The 17498-nt window shown below is 41.9% G+C and overlaps 1 protein-coding gene across 2 annotated transcripts in view; it reads right to left on the reverse strand.

Annotated features, from left to right (window-relative positions):
- UNC5C (unc-5 netrin receptor C) overlaps window positions 1-17498 on the reverse strand; it is a 243244-nt gene that overhangs the window by 30235 nt on the left and 195511 nt on the right. For both annotated transcript variants that reach the window (XM_015625754.3, XM_015625753.2), the window contains exons 5-7: window positions 14780-14960; window positions 12588-12755; window positions 11237-11401 (exon numbers count right to left, since the gene is read on the reverse strand). In XM_015625754.3, coding sequence (XP_015481240.1) covers window positions 11237-11401; window positions 12588-12755; window positions 14780-14960 — 514 coding nt within the window. The remainder of the gene's footprint in view (window positions 1-11236; window positions 11402-12587; window positions 12756-14779; window positions 14961-17498) is intronic.

Consider the following 17498-nt stretch of genomic DNA (forward strand, 5'->3'; position numbering starts at 1 on the left):
CCCTGGCTCTGCATCACCCATGGAGCTTCAGCTCATCTGTGCAGAGCTGAAGAGGCTATTCCTCTCTCCTCACATTGCATCTGAGGTGGTCAGTTTTGTGTTCAAGGTTGTGCATCACTCCTGCCATGTCTGGAGGGATCCAGTGACTGCCACTCGACAGGAACAAAAGATGGCACCACCCGGATTAGCTGTGATCTTACTGAAAGCATTCTTCCCTCACAGGAAAATGGAAATCCAGATTCAAGCTTGTTCAGCAAAGTAAATGAGCACAATCCTCAAATTTTCTAAAATAAATTCACCTCACTGCAGCCTCTCCACAGACCCTGTTAGTCACAAATACATATTTTTGGCTTACATGTTTCCACAGATTCTCTTATTGCTAACTACGGAGAGCACCCCCACGGCCATGCAAGAGTGATGTCAATTTCCTCCGCAGAAATGTTTTGTGCACGCATTCAAAGATGCAACCATTGAAGCAGGAGGAAGAGGCAAGGATACTACAGGATGTTTCTGCCATTTGGGTAGGACGTTTTACAACAAAATTAGTTTTAAATACGCCTTTGTCACTCCTCCAAAAGGGAGAGGGCCAAGGAGAAGGCCTGCAGCCATGCACTAGTGATGGGCAGGAGGCAGGCTTACTGCCACAATCCAACACAAGAGGATGGGGTTTTCTGTAGGAAGCTGGCTGTCACACTGCTCCCTCTGACTATCCCTTCAAACAATGAAAAAAGGACATTTTCATCACATAATGACACAAACCTGCTGGGATTAGTAACTGAAATAATGAAGAATGTCTTCCCTCCTTTCTTCAAAGTAATTTCAGTGAAGAGAGATCTTCTGTGTGGGTTTTTTTTTTCCCCTTCCTCCTTGTATGAACAGCACTGCTTGGTGAATACCTAAGGGACTTCTACCAGGGTGATGAACATTTTTAATGAGCATGAATTTAGAAAGGTGCTGGAGGGTTTGACTCTAGGAAGGCTGCTGACTCATAACAGCTGGTTTCACAGTGAGCTACTTTGAGAAAAGTAATTTAAGATTCTTCCTACAGCTTGTTGGGAAACACGTATTTTCAAAAGTGCTTTTGCTATTTTGTAGTGTAACTTACTGTTGAATGACTAAAGTAGCAATAATACTTTATGCTTGCATAGTGCCTGCTGTTTGAGGTTCTCAAAGGCTTACCAAAATGGGTATATGTTTCCCTTATTGTACAAGTACCTCACCCTATGTCAAACCTGGAAAATCAGTAGGAGGCTCAGCTTAATTCACAGAAATTGAACCACTGTAATTGCATGGCAAAGGCATTCAGTAGAAAGCCTTTAGTTAGGTTAATGGTTCTCCATGTATTCTACTTTATAGTCCAATTTAGGTGCGTAAATATATTTTTTGTCCCTATGGAAATGTTTCTATCAAGTGTCAAAGGTAGGGATTTTTTGGCACAAATCCCAAAAAGGGATATTTGGTACAAATACAGATTAAAAAGGTGCTTTAAGTAGACATGGCCTATTTTGTTTCTATAAAGTATGAGAAGAGCAATTTAATCACCTTTATAACGATGCAACACACTGGGAAAAGTGAAGAAGGGTAAACATGTCAGACTGTACTTGAAAAATTAACCAATCCATTGCTGACATATAGAAAAGACTACAGCAGGCTTTTTATCAATTTACTTTAACTCAATTTAAGCATCAGTCACACTTGGCACTGATTTGGGAAATTGTGGCCATTTAACTGAATAGATTGTGAAGCTCATTTAATTAACTTGGTGCAGTTTGTGAAGGCAGATGATCCCCAAACATTGGAAGTCTAGTCTGAGCATTCTGGTCCCACGTGCCTTGCTCTGACCTCCTGGGAACACATTTGTGCCAGAGGCCCTGGGAGACAGAGCGGCTGCTCTGTGTCACTGAGCAGCCCTCGGTGTGTCTGCATGTGACTGTCCCCAGAGAGTCACCAAAACACTGTTCTCAGCTCTTCTTCTTCCACTGGGAAAGAATCTACCCCTCAGCATATTCATGGGCATTTATACACTCACATGGTACCCAGCCTGGGGACTCAGGATCGTGACCATGGGCATCCTGAAATCCTGTGTTTGATTTTAGCTAGAAAGCCATGGGAATATGTGGCCTTGGCCTGTGAACTGGCACATTTTCAAGAGAATTTTTATCCCTGTGTTATAAAACTTTAGGTCATGGTTTCATACAGAGGGAACTTTGTAACTGGCTCCCCTTTTTGGTCTGTAATTGGTTTTGCTAGCTTTCTAGTCATGCTGAATTTGTATTAATGAATATCAATTTTGGAGTGAATTGATCAGATTATGAAAATATTTTACTCTGCTGCTTGCAGAAATTAAAATATCTACATAAGAGAGAAAGAAAAACACCCAGTTTTCAATTTTGTGTTTTTCCTGCCTATTTTCCCTCCTTCCAGCAACTATATAGGTAAGACAGGTGGAGTAGCTGGAGATGATCTTTCTGGACACTTATTTACTTATACAGTCTAGGTCACATTTATGAAAATATTTACAATTACCCTGCAAAGAAATAGTTTTATAGCATTAGCTGCTGAGGTCACAGTTAATGATACATAGTTTGAGACTGTGTTAATATCAGTGAGAGCTGGAGACCTGCGCTTTCATTTAATAAAGTGAAGATTGCATAAAGCACACCATAACTGCTGCCTTCTTCAATGAATCATACTTTAATCTGGCATCACTTGCTTCTATCTATCAACTCTCTTTACTTGCTCTGTAGCAGCTTCAAAAAGAGCTCAGGTCAAATAATTCCATGGTCCTTCTGAAAGCCTAGGCACATGATGTGCCTCAAGAACACCCTGCTGCCAAGGACTCAACAGGTTGAGCATAACATATTGTAACAGCACTTTTCCCCCTTTTGGCTCCAAAATCAATGTCCTCAAATCACCTTTGAGAAAACAAGACCCCACACATTCAACTGCTGTCTTTCTTTCTCAGGAAACAGATGAACAGAGAGTGATTCTTGCATGTAGATGCTTAACATTTGAAGGAAGCAGTTCTTGGATGATTTAAAGTAGGTGTGTGGTATATAAAATGTGACATGAATTTACTGAAACAACTCAGTGAGTGATTTTTTTTTTTGCTGTGATGTATCAGATGAATTCCAGTATCTGATAACTCAGCCAGCAAGCTGGTAACTACTTTTCATACCAGACTCAAACAATATGCACCCAATTGTTTCTGTTCTTAATTCCCAGGATGAGGCCTTCTTTCAGCATTAAGTCATATTACCCTCCTCATTGGGCCAGCTCCAGTAGCTCAGAATTTAATTTAAAATCTTTGGGTTTCGCTGGAATTTTTTATACTAAGTCTCAGTCTCAGAAATTATCCTGGAAAGTTTGAATAAAATTGGTTTAAGAACCCTAGTAACTTTTTTTCTTGTTGTTAGTTTCTAGTTCAATGGATATCAATGAGTAAAAACCCTCAACTCCTCCAAAGTATATATTGCTGTTTCAAAATTCCAAGATCTAGAAATTCAGCCTTTCTCCCTTTCTCTGCAAAATGCCATTCTCAATTCCATGTTGGCCCAATTTCAGGCTTTTTTGCACTCATGGGAAGACACATTTATCGATTCTATATTCTGAATTCCATTATACAGAGAGGGTTTTGAGACAAAGAAGAAAAAAATGTTGTATGTCCCTGCAGTGTTTGCAGTGTTGTTACTGTGGCTGTGACCTTGCATTACCAGTCCTGTTTCCTTCTGCCTCACATCATTCACCATCATTCCTACAGCTATCACCAGCTTGCTTGAGTTTCTTCACTGTTTTTAAAGGAAATTCTAGATGATCAGTACAGTGTACAAAGGCTCAAAGCTTTCAGAAAAGACTTTCAGGGGCTTTCAAAATATTAATTCAGATACATTGTAATGCTTTTGGCTTCCATCTGAGTCCATCTAGTTTTCCACCTATGATGGCAAAACAGTCATGTATTTCCAACTTACAGGAAAGAATTTTGGAGCTTTAATTTGACATTCAGGAGTTTTAAATTGCTTTGTGCAATTTGTCCAGAGGCAAGTTTCCAGTATTTTCTTTTTCTATAAGGGACAGGTTTAAGAGTGCAAGTGTAATCTTAGAGTAAACACCATATTCTGACTGTTTAGTGTCAAGGCTTCATGTTCACTTAACATATTGCTAATGAGTTTGGAAAAGTATTAACAATAAAATTTGAACCCTATTTGCTGTTAGTTGTTTCTCTCCCTTGCTATTTCCCAGGAAATGTATCACAAAGCCAAGAAAACTTGATAAGCTATACTGTACTTGTGGTGATTAAAAATTAAAAACAAACAAACAAACAAACAAAAAACCAACAAAAAACCAAACCAACAACAGAGTCCTTGACACAGCAAAAATCTTTCAGGCAGAATGTGCCCAGCTTCTTCTTACATTTTCTATTCTAAAGAAAGACCTTCACGTCGGTAGTAATGATGCTGAAGGTCAGATATGATATCAGGCATCCCAGAGATAATGTACAGCAATTTATTTTCCTTCTGAAGGACTAATTATTGGCATATTCAGGGTGGGCTAATAAACAGGGAGCTTGAGGTTTTGTGACTGATTATTTACTTGGGTATTATCTCAGATCTTTCCTGAGTGGGTGAGTTAAACGGGGACACTCTCTTGTTCTCTCCTTGAACAGGAGTTCATGATTTTCTATAATTAAGACTGCAATTATGTTTTCATTTTAAATTAGATCCTGACATTTTGTTAACATTGATGGAAAGGTCTTGCCTGAGTTTAAACATGCATGACATCTATATGGGAATGAGGGAAGATGGAAGAGAAAGATAACTTAAAATTTGATGTGGATTAGAATATCTGAGTTTGACATTACGCGGTCTTCTGCGTTAAGGACTTCGACCTTTTGGTTAAGTCTTAGGTCAGTCTTTAGTAGGACCATAGCATTGGGTATGTTATGCATGTTTGACAGAAAAAGTAAACACATGCCTAGCATTGCAATTTGCTAGATGTGCATTTGCAAATTCCACTCTTACAATGACCGAATGCTAGGTAAACTTCCTGAGGCTCACTTCGCTGCAGTGGGACAAGAGCGCTTAAATGAGGACAAAGGACACTGGAGAAAGGAAACATGGCAGACAGCTAGAGGAAGGAAGGGACAATTGGAAGAGGATCTAGGAGAAAAAACTGTTAAGAATGCTGGACAAAAAGGGTCATGGAAAGCATACGTTATCCACATGGAAAAGGTATGAAAATCTTTGACAGGTTTGTATGCTCACACATAAAAAAACTTGTATTCCCCAGTTTATAACCTCAAAAACCCCAGAAACTCCAGAATCAGCTGATCAGCTCAATGTTTGTTTCCCAAATTCTAGAAACTTCCTTCCCCAACACGAGTTTTCATCTAAGCATGCTGCAAATAATTTTGTTAGTCCAGATTTAGAAACAGAGAGCACCGAGTTTTACTTCAGATTGTTTCACTTACTCCTTGATGAGGCTTCAGGTGCTCATGTAACTTTTGCCTTGCCTGACACCCTGACAGGAGAGCAAAAATCATGAAATATATCCACCTTTGGATGACAAGGATAATATAAATGTACATTATTGTCTCTGTATGGGGTGGTTTTCTTCTACAATTAAATCCATATATCAGTTAGACTTCTTTTAATTCTTCTTTCATCTATCTGAAGAGCTTTTTGAGTTTTTTAATGTGTGGAGGAATAGGGAAGAATAAAAGGAAACCAAAGAGAATAAAGAAGAATGAAGAATATAGATGGACAAGGTTGTCTTTTGTCTCCTCTCTGCATGGCTATAATATTTTTTTAATTAGTGCAGATTTTTGAAAACAGCCTAGAGATCTTACAGCACTTGCTTTCTTTAAAAATAATGTGGAGGTGGCTCCTTCTGAACTGACTGGGGTTAAGACACAGGGATTTCAGTGCCCTGGGTTCTGCCTGTGGCTCTGCACTTCTACTTTCTCACAACACTTTTATCTGCTTCAAGCAGTTGGTTTTCTAGGCAAGAGCTCTCAGTTGCACAGGGCCCATCAGACCGTGGATGCTTCTCAGCTGGGGATTTTTCATGTCACTACAATAAAACAGAGATGAGTCATAACTCTGAGATGTGTGCATAAACTCCCTTGGCTGCCACACCATTACATAGTAGCTGGGTAGAAAACAGAATAAAACATCCCTTTACTCATATAAAAAACCAATATTATGGAGAACTTCCTCTAGGAACAGATGAGATGCCTTCTTCAAATGAATGAACTCCCCCTGCTAGGCCAAAACAGACCAGGTGGCCGGATCATTATGCTGGCAGACTGAAAGTATTAGAAGTTCTCTCTTGACCCAGATGCTCTTAATAAAAGGTTTTATTTAATTCCTCTGCACACACAGTCTTCTGTTGCAGTCTCCCTTGAGAGAATTCTGCTTACCTTCTGGAGCCTGGAAAACATTCCTCTGCTCTTTGCACACTGATCTGCTCTGGTGGACCTGTGGTCCTCATCAAGCTGCTCTGCCCTGTAACTCTTCCCTGAATGTCTGCTTCCAAATCAAGCCAAAAAGGGAAACAAATACTTATTCCACCAGAGTTTCTGACATGTTACATTAACCAAGCAGGACAGGTGCAGAGTATAAATGCTTTGGGAAGAAGGAGATACTAGAATCAGAGTAACCTTGCTTTCTACTCAGGACCCGTGTATAAAAAGAGACTGGACTGAAAAAGGGCAGCATTTTGCCATGTCATGCCCAAGCAGGATAAACTGCATCCTTTTCACTTGCTTAGGCACTATCATTCTATCATTGCAAGAGGGAACCTTATGAACTTCATACTGCTTTTCAGACAAGGATTTCAGAGCACTCAGCAAATACAGATTTGCTGTCACCATGTCACATCAATTCACTCATGACTAGAAGGCAGCCTTTTCTAAAAAGGAACAGCATTACTAGTCTGGTAACAACATCTTCACCACAGTGTGGTGTCTTTTCCTCCAGTGGTGCGTCTACTATTTGCATTTCCAAGTAGTTTCCAGTGGTGCATCTGCTATTTGCATTTCCAAGCTACATGCAGGAAGAAGACCAGAGTGACCTGAGAGTTAGTCCAGAGTATTGTCTGTAGCAACAGGTGAAGAGATTTTGGATACTTTCTTCCATTTTTTAAAAATGACAGTAGCACATCTCAGTGTTTTCAGGCTCAAGAAACAAAGAGAAAGTCCATACTGGATCTGGTGACCCTTGGCAATGATCCTCAGGTGGAAATTTCCTTTTGTTCCTATTCAATGATAGGTTTTTTTTCCATATTGCGAGACTGTATAAAGTAAGAAATTTTACTTCACAGGGCAACAGTACTATTTGTGTAACTACATAACCCATAGTCCTCAAACAACAACACCTGTTTCTGTACTATCTTCCTTGTTGCTGTAAGACAGTTAGCTTTGTGTTTTGAAAAAAAATAAATTAAAGCACAACTTATAGACAGCCTTTTATGAAAAGCCACACTGGCTGACTAAAGCCAAATGTGAGCAGAAAAAGGGGCACTGGCTGGCTCTCTCTGACTGAACTAGTGCCAACTCTGCATGTCCCAGCTATGATTTCAGAAAAGCCTAAAAGACCAGCAGGCACCAACCTCCACCAATGCCTATGGATTTGCTCTATTTATTCATTCAGGACAGGGACAGTACAGATCTGGACACTGTCACTTCAGATCTACAACAGAAGAGATATACATGTCATGCTGTGAGCATGACAGCTGCATGTCACAACTCAGGTAATAAGCCTTCAACATTCAGCGCAGCTAACTCTCCTCACAGGTTGTCCACCTCTTCTTGACTATCAGCAGAATTTTACACATAATGCAAAGCAGAAGCATCTGGTTTGTACCACACAAGCAGTCTTGCACTCATTCCAGATTGGGTCCAGCAAAACACTTCCCTGGTACATGGCTTTAAAAATGTTTGTGACCTAGTGAGGGGTACTACTTGTACTGAGGTTTGAGGCAGCAGGAGAGTGCTTTACTTTCTTATTCCCTGCACAGAACACCCACCAAAGTCATTAGGTGATATGAGTGAAGGGCTAATTGCAGTGTTTCAGTTTACAGCAATCCCCTGTGAGATGCAGTGCGTGCCTTTAAAAGTGTTCTTTGCACTGAAGTATTTACCACAGTACTCACACATCAACTGGGAAATAATGCAACTATGGAGGCAATGATGCAACTAGTGTGGGTGGTAACCAGCCAATTCTTCTTACCTACGGCAGATTTTGTTCCAGAAGATCGTATTAATGCTTTTATGGGAATTATGAAATTGTTATAATGGGAACTGCTAGACAATATTGTGTACTTGAAAACTTAAAATAGCAATGACTGCCCTAAATTTTCACTACATCTGCTTTTCCTCTTCAATTCAGCCTGCTGGCTCTCTGTGGGCTCTCTAGTTTAATGACTGTTCACATCCCTTCATGTTAACAGAAAAACACTAACTACTGGATACGGGAGAGTATGTGTGTACCAGCAGGATGATTAGTCTGAATAAATGAAACAGCAGAGTTGCATGAGAAATGCCACAGTTAGTGGTAAGCACAAACTACAGCTTTGGGTGTAAAATACTGTAATTACAAGGGATGGAGAAAGCTCCACTGTTTTTATCCCCACAGAAATCGATAGTGGTGCAGACTTGTGCTCTTTGCTGGAGCAGGGGCAGTCTGATGAAAGGGCTTATTGATTTATCCAGCTGATGCTACTGAAGTGAATAATAGACTGGAAGAGAAGGGACTTGTAAATTAGACTCATTCAATCCAGCATTTTCCAGGATAAATTTTACACACAGCTATATAGAGATATATATTTACAAGTGAGTTTTTGTCAGAGCAACAGGCTAAGAGTATCTGCCTGCTAATTCTTTGACCTCAACTACACCCTTGAGGTGTCAACCTTCAAGCTCTCACTAAAGACTGACATTAAGGAGGCAACACCAGGGCACCTAGGAACAGGATTTGACTATGGTGCAGGTAAGCAGCTGGCCAACAAATCTCCCAGAGGGCTGTGGCCACAGAGAAAAGGTGGCTGAAGCTTCCTCCATGCAACAGGTGCCATGCCAGACTCAGTGGCATGAAGCCACTGGAAAAGACTGTTGTGAATCTACAGGTGCCTGGGCTAGGAGAATTGTCAGTTCCAGGGCAGAACCCTAAAGCTTCAAACAATGCAGAAAAAGACGTGTTGTTTTAGGAGTAAAAGGAGTGCTGTGTGTCTTCCTGGCTCAGAAGGCAGATTTTCTATGAATCTAAATCCACACGGGCAAAAATGTAAGTGTTCAGATTGATTTTGCATAAACTGAGAAAGATAAATAAAGAAAAAGAGAGAGAAGGAGAGAGAGAGAGCAAGCAGCAGGCATACTGCCACAGAGTACAGCAAATCAATCTTCTCAGCAGTGATGGATCAGGGAGCAGGACTGGAAGTTTTACAGGTATATGAAACCCTGAGAGTATAAAGACACCATTAAAACACTGCCATTAAATTCCAGCACTGAAGGATTATCACAGCCCCTGCAGCTAAGCAGGTCATTATGTGACTGCATATTTTTCATTACCATTTTTTATATACATATATATGAAGCAGAATAGAATTCACAACAGTTTCACCCTTTCTTCCTGCTGAAGACCTCTGCTTTATACTCAGCATCCACTTTCACAAATAAAATGCAATATACCATCAACAGATAAATGAGATCCCTACAGGGCTTTTATTCTGCTGTACTATTATATCTACTTTTCCACAAGATTTCTGCTTAAATGGCTCTCTTTATGCACATACACAAAGATGACATACACCTGTCTAAATATAATCTGATAGTGGAGAGCTCTTCTGTGTGGGGAAATGCATCTTTTCCTCCTAATTTGCCATAATGACTTATTAACACTGCTGGAACTAGGGGTGCATTAGCCTCCATACAATAAAAATCACCAAGGTTTATATAGTAAGACAGAGCTGGATTTTTTTCCCTATCCTTAGAAATGAAAAAGAGAGGCATTCTGAGTGTTACCTTTCCAATTTCACCATAAAAACAAGTGTTTTGAGGGATTACAGCTTTATAGGCTGCTGACATTGACTAATAGCTTTTAACATGATGGAAACACTTGTGTGAGCCAAGTGAGAAAGGTATTTCTAAATCTGGGAAACCTCAAAGTAAATGGCCACGCTGTGCCATAGGGTAGGTCAGAGGTCACTACCAACATGGTAACTATCCTATATAGCACTAATTCAAAGAGAAGACCAATTTATTAGCTGGTAGTGTCATTTTCTGTCATCATGAATATTTCAGTCAAAAATAACCTGCCTCAGAGAGCAAGAATTCTTTACTCCTTTTTTATGACAGAACTCTAAGCATTTTATGATCTAGACACAGAGGTATTGGATGGGTACAGCCACAACTCTTTGGACAACAGAGAGCTGAGAACAGAGAAGTACTGCAGAGAGACAGGATGAAGGAGTAGGAAAGAGCTGTATGTGAGGATTCTGGGTCGGGTTATTGTACTAATGAAACGTGAAAGAGAGTTTTGATGCACCAGCAGACCAGAAAAGACCTCATTTTTGAGAAGGGATGGAGTGTAGAGCCAAGTAATTGTTCAGTGTATATCAGAATTACACTTAAAACCTGCTTTTCTTTGCTTCTCTCTCTTTTAGTCAGAAAGGCAGGCCACTGTGTGAATAGGCACAGGTGGAATAGACTTCAGCTAGAGCTGATCTTCATGAGGCTGCAGCATGCTGGTGACCAGATAGGAAGCTTGCACCAGCACTGCATTGATGCAGTGTACCTCTTTCTACCACAAGTCATCTGAAATTCGAAAAGGAGGGTAACTATTATAAATAGAAACACACTCACCATTCCTGAAAAGCAAGAAGCCAGAAGCTGATCTGCTTCACCAAGCTTACTCTTTTGAAAATGCTGGCTTTGCCCTAAATGCTCTATTTTTCCATTTACAGTGCTGTAAGAGCCACTGACAAGCTTCTCTGGACAGATTCTGAGCCAATACAGAGAGAAGGGCTGTTTGGTGGGGAGGGCAGGCAGTAGAAGGTTCTGTTATGACTCTTTCTAATTCTTCACTGTTTCATATCCCAGGCAAAAGGAGTGGGGTGTCCAGACTGGCGGAGAACTGGTCCCTAACTCAATTCTCCTACAAGTGGTTTAGGTCATAGATGCTGATCTGCAGTTACTTCAGGCTTTGCCACATGCATCCCAGATCCTGGAGAGAGCACTTACCCTGCATGCAGAGCCCATCCGTGCAGTTCTTGGACTGCAGCACCAGCCCCTCGCAGTCCTTTCCCCCGTTCTTGGGAGCCGGGGCTGTGCACTCTCTCCGGCGCCAGTGGGTGCACTCCGTGCCACAGGTGGACCACTTGCTCCAGGATGTCCACTTGCCATCCACTGAGACAAGGAGAGGACACAACTTGTTAGGGGTACACAAAAGGGAGACCAAAACAGAGTGATGCACATGTCAGCACAAGCCAGTCTGCAATTCCCAGCCATTCCTGACAAGGCAGAAGGATCATCAGTCTGCTCTTCTACTTCCGACCTGTAAATGCACATTCACCCCCACATCTCCTTTCTCTCTGCCCTGGCCCCATTTCTGGTCATTCCTGCCCTTTATATAAACTTCTAACCAGTTTATCTGTGCACGAAGTGTACAAGCAACAAGTCAGGAATCTGTGATTAAATTTTGTGGTGGGGGGTTAGACTTGTCCAGAAATTCTTCTTTAATAGGAAGATGTTCAATGTTAAATATTCTCTATTAAAAGAAATCTCTAGAGGCACCAATTTATTTCACATGAACAGAACCAGGAATGTGTTTAGCACCTCTCAAAATCCTGCAAATTTTTCAAAAGCACTAAAATGAGCAGCTGAAGAGCAATACATAAAATTGTTCCAGTGACTGAGCTGGATTACCAAAACTTCACAAGCTGAAGATGGCCTTGCTGCCATTGATTTGAGTGGGTCAGGAGTAGGAGAGCACTGGACAGTAGGGCAGATGGCAGAATTTTATCACAGAGAAGTCACCAACTACAATTGCATGTCCTGAAACAATTTTGTATTTTTCAGAAGTTTACATTTAAATAACTTCCAAAAGTAGGGATACACATCTCTTTCCAATAAAAATGCCTTTGTATTTGGCGATTGTATATGTCAGGTAAACATCTGCCTCAAATTTAATATCCACATCCCAGATGCTTTACTTGCTGAGACAGCTGGACTGAACAGACATTGCAAATATATTTACATCACAGTTGCTTTCTATATTCGAATCCCAATTCTTTTCCAGAGCTCTCAACCTTTATCTCCTACATTTTGAAACTCTGAATGTTCCCCAGATCCCCTGAATTATTAGAGCTGAGACCACAGTGCAAGCAGTGTGCGAAAGAAGGGCTGGAACCCGTGCTGCTTGATGTGATGTGCTCACAGTTTTATCTACTTATGGACTACAATTGAATACTAATTCCCTGAAATGTTGGATTTATTAATAATGAAAAGGAAGCTTTTGCAACTAATAGTTGCAAAGTTCTCCTGGAACAACTGATTACAGACAAAGCATTTTTGTGTGCTGCTCATACTGAACCTGGACACAGAGTGGTGCAAGCTATTTTCTGGACGCTCTGGCCCTCGCAGAAGGCGCCGCCGTTGAGCGGGGCAGGGTTGGTGCAGGTCCTCGTGCGCTTCTGGAAGCCTCTCCCGCAGCGGCTGTTGCACACGGACCACTCTGTCCAGGTGGACCAGCCCCCGTTCACTGCAAAGCGAGAGAACAAGGGCAGGGTCACACAAGCAGCCCAGCCTGGGCAGCCCCAAGGCACTTGTGGCCCTGTGTCATGTGTCCTCCGACAGTGGACACAAGAGATGGCACAAGGAACGACACCCAGCAGGCACATCTCTGCTGTCTCCAACACACCACGTGTACACCAGAAGTCATTGTACAAGCTGAAAAAATGCTGATGCTGAATGAAAAACACCACTTGATGACTATTAGGGTTGGCAGGTGACCTGTCTTATCCTGAAAACCAGCCTGACCCAGCCTTAAGTGCCTGGTGGAGTGTGTATGAACAAAATCCCTGCAGGTTCAGAGAGCTCTGGCAGCTAGAAGCTTGTGCCCTGAAAGTTGCACCGTTCTCCAGAGGGAGATAACCTGCACTCCCACTCATGCTCAGATGCACCCACCACCTAAGAGACACTGAGAGACCCCCCCATGCTTTGATTAGCTATGGAGAAGTTTCTTTTCCTTTCTTTCCAGAAGGTGACTTCAGGATGTCAGGACAACTTCACTCACCCCTCTGTGGAAATAGCCAGTGTATACATAAATGTCCCAGCACTTCCCTAAGCTGTTCAGGATGAGCTAACACTAAATACATTTCTTTCTGTTGGACTTTGGGAAGATATTTTTCTCTGGGAAGATATTTATGCTGACTCTCCTTTTCACCCACCACAGCTTCTGGGATAGATGGAGGGATGAAGAAGCAGTTGTGCTGCTCTACATAATGTCATTGTCAGGTATGGGTAATAACATATTAACTGCTAGGATTCCCTAAACACAAATGTTTATGATACGACACAACCCTTAAGCAGCTCTGGCAGCAAAACCCATAAAAATGCCTGCTCCCTACACATGTCTCTTGAATACACTTTTGAAAAAAAATTCAGTATGTGTATGAGGAAGGGTTGTAGTAAGCCTACATCTTTATGTTTCTGCATTCATCTCAGTTACAAAACATGGTGCTCTCGCATGGTCCATCCCTCAATATCAAAAGCACTGCTAATCAACTCAATTCAGTCAGTTTTCTATAAAAACTGAAGTAAAAAGCCCTCATTGTAACTTCAGAGAAGCAAATGCTTACAATTAAATCTAACTGCTACCCTGAATATGAAATGAATATTAGGGATAATCATAGGGATTTTTTTCCTACTTGTCTATCCTATAATTAAGCTGATTGTAAGAAACACCAGTTCAGTCAGCTGGCACATAATCAGAGCAGGTTTTGTTCTGGTGGATACCCCCACCTGGAATGCATTTGTGGAAGTAACTCTATGGGGGCAAAGGTTTGGACTGGTGAGGCAGAGCTGCAGTGCAACACAGGCTGGAAGACACCCTAGGAGGAAATCCCATCCTTTCCCAGCCAAAGCATGGCCAGCCACAGTCGTATCAGGACTGTGGATGCTGACACAGAATAGTGCTATCCCCATGCTTTATACCACGCTGATGTTTAGTTTTAAGCCAGGCTGTGTGCTTACAAACTGCAGCCCCAGAGTGCTTTGCTTATTTTCTCTTGATGTCAGGGTATGTTTTGGAAGTAGGCACCAAAAATAAGCTTATTTAAAGAGATACAAGAAATGGTGGATTCTGATGAGCTCTGACACTCTTACCAGTCACTGGAAGCACAGACTCTCCATCAGTTTCACTCTTATTTCTGAAAAGGGTCACTAAGAACATGAACATGGCAGTAAGCCATGCTTTGGAGCCCTGGTGGCTCCTTGCTGTCTGCAGCCAGCATGTGTTACAGCAAGGGGAGCAGCCGCCTTCCCTCCAATGAGGCAGTTCTGTAGGGGGCTGCTCCTCCTTGAACACCATTGCCATCAGAGTTCTGAGGGATTTGAGCAGTGCCCCCTGACTGCAGTCTCTGTGTGGCTGTGAGCCATCAGGCAGCACAGGCAGCCCAGCCTGGGCACTGACTGCAGCCAGCATTGCACAGGGGCACTGTGCATCCCCCTCGTGCTCTGAGTGTGAGTCCATCCACATGCAACACTGAATGAGGAATCACCTACCATAGACTATCACAGTCGCTGTGGTGCTCTTCCTTTTGGCCACAATGTTTTTTGCAACACAGGTGTAATTGGCAGTGTCAGAAAGCCGGGCTTGCTTGATGATCAGGTTGTGATCAATGGTGATGTAAAAGTTTCGGTCTTCCACGGGATCAATCACCTCTTCATTCTTCAGCCACTCCACCTTGGGGTTTCAAAGGGCCAGAGGGGAGGCAGTGAGTCAGCACCAAGTCACACCAATATGGACAGACACAGTATCTGTGATTATGCTGCTCATTCCAGAAAACACTACAAGCCAAGGCACAGGACGAAGGACTCACCTGATGAATGTCACCAACTGAAACAAAACACCAGGGCAGAAAAGCAGGAGAACACTCTTCATGCCTACCCTTTCCTTCCCCTTTTGTCCCACCCATCCACACAACAGCCATCTTGCCCTGCCTTGAAAGCATCAATGCATTTTCAGGGGCTGTACAGGGAAAAGCTGATCTGTGCTTTCAGAGGCAGAAGCAAGCCAAAAGGAAAGGGTGATACCTTAGGAGCATATCTGCAAACAGAAAATTCTTCTACACCATCAGAAACCCTAAATCAGCCCAGATCTCACCCAGTGGTTTGCATATCTTGCCTAATTAGGCAGCTAATAATGCAATAACCCTGTAGGTACCTGCCCTGGATCTAACACCATGAGGGTCTATAGCAGAGTGGGTAGCACTAACAAATCACAAACCCCAATATTTTTAAGTACACTTGCACTCACATGCACATTGTCTGGCTTCAATGAGAATGAATCAAAATAGAGTCAGTTACCAAGGAAATAGGAAATCACAAGGACATCAGTGCTTATTTTTCCTCTTTATTTGTGTAAGCTATATTTTACTTTAATAAACCATGATTTCCTTGGTTGCACAGAAAAATATTTTCATATGAGATTTTTAATCTAGACAATATTCTCTTTATTGCCTTCCTAAGAAAACACCCTGTTATATCCCAGCTGACTGCTGTGAGCCACTCTAATATAATTTGGCTGCAAATCTAGTAGCTCGTTTTCATTTGAACTGAGTGCACTGAAGGAGAGGACTGGGGCCCTGGATGGATCAAAGCTGGGCCTTCACGCCACTGGATCACTTCAGCCTGTGCCCAGGATTTAATTAAAGGAAGAAAAACATAACCACAATCAACCCACTGGACTTGTGAGCTGCTAGCAGCCAAGTCCTTCTCTCCCAAACCCCACTTCACTATAAAGACTATTGAGCATTGACGCACCCCGAAAGTCACTTGAGACAGCTGTACAGACTGCCCCAAACCTAAGTGAGAAGAAACAATTATTTCTCCTGGTGTTCAACACAGAGGGCTCAATTCACCCCCAGACAAAGCCAGTCAATGCTGCAAGATGAGTGCTGGCAGATGTGGGCTTGGATTATAAGTGCCCACCACCCACTCCCCACCTTTAGCCCTGCCTTAAGCAGCTCCAGCTCCCCTACTCCAATTTGGGTGAGTGCATTTCAGGTATGAGCTGCTTCCAAAGATTTACACCTTCAGTTAAAGACAGTGGTGCAACAAGGGCTCTGGAAATTGATATGTGTGTCTGCAAGGAACAGGGGAGGAGGAAAAAGAAATAAGACTTTGGAGGCTGTATTTCTGTCACTACAACAATCATGTTACACCATGGAAGATACAAGCTCTTAGTCAATAGTCTGTTTTTCCTTGACAGAATGACTAAACTTGTTTTCTGCCTTTCTTGATTCCTAATAGGTTTCAGGTATAATCAAGACAGACAGACCCCTGTTCAGTCAATGGCAATATTTAGCTCCTTCCTCACCTGCAGGCCAAGTCTGCATGAATTCTAGACTGAAAAACAAGCCAGAAGCTTATCTCCATCAGTGATATGCTGCCATTTAACTGCTGCCTCTCACACAGAAACCATGTATTTCTTTGGTTTTAATGTCACTTTTTATTTCTGGGATGGTTATGCCAGGGCTGTAAAAGATGCTACACACACTGCCAGAGCTGTGTACATCCCACTTTCAAAGCTGCCTGTACTCTTCCTCTGCTTTGCACATTGAGGACACCAGGACATCAGTAAGGACAGGACTACAGCCTACATGGTCTAAGGCTCAGTTTAAAATATTTCTGGTATGCCCATCCAACAACCTAGTCTAGCAGTCCTTGGCACCCTCAAGTCTCCGTGCCCAAGCACATGGTTCTCTTTTCTACTACTCTGCAACATTTTCTCTCTGCAAAAATGCACATACATATTCAATCCAGGTCTCAAATGAGTAGACAAAATTAAAGCTGTAAGCATTGAATTCCCTATCATCCCTGCAAAACCACCAAAGATAATATGAAAAGAGAAGTTGCCAATAAAATAAAAAAAATAAAAAAAAAAAATCCCAAAACAAAGCAGCTTTGTATAATTCAGTATATTGCCTCTGGCTCTACACCAAATCTCTTAGGAAAAAGATCCTTTTCACCTAATGTCTCACAGAATTTGCTAACAGTAAAAGTTTGAAGAACAACAGGATGTCTTTTTTTTCTACCAGTACATCAGTACTGTGTGTGCATGTCTAAATGCCTTCTCTTTTACAAGGTATCTCTTTAATATATCTAATTTAGTCTTCTGGCATCCAGGTTTTTATGATGTCTGTTAATGTTGCAAACTCTAATGTGAAATCTGAAGGAAGGAACTGATGGATGATTTGACAAGCAGTGGGAGTCTCCTTTC

The sequence above is a fragment of the Parus major genome, chromosome 4 (genome assembly GCF_001522545.3).
Source record: "Parus major isolate Abel chromosome 4, Parus_major1.1, whole genome shotgun sequence".
Taxonomy (NCBI): Eukaryota; Metazoa; Chordata; class Aves; order Passeriformes; family Paridae; genus Parus; species Parus major.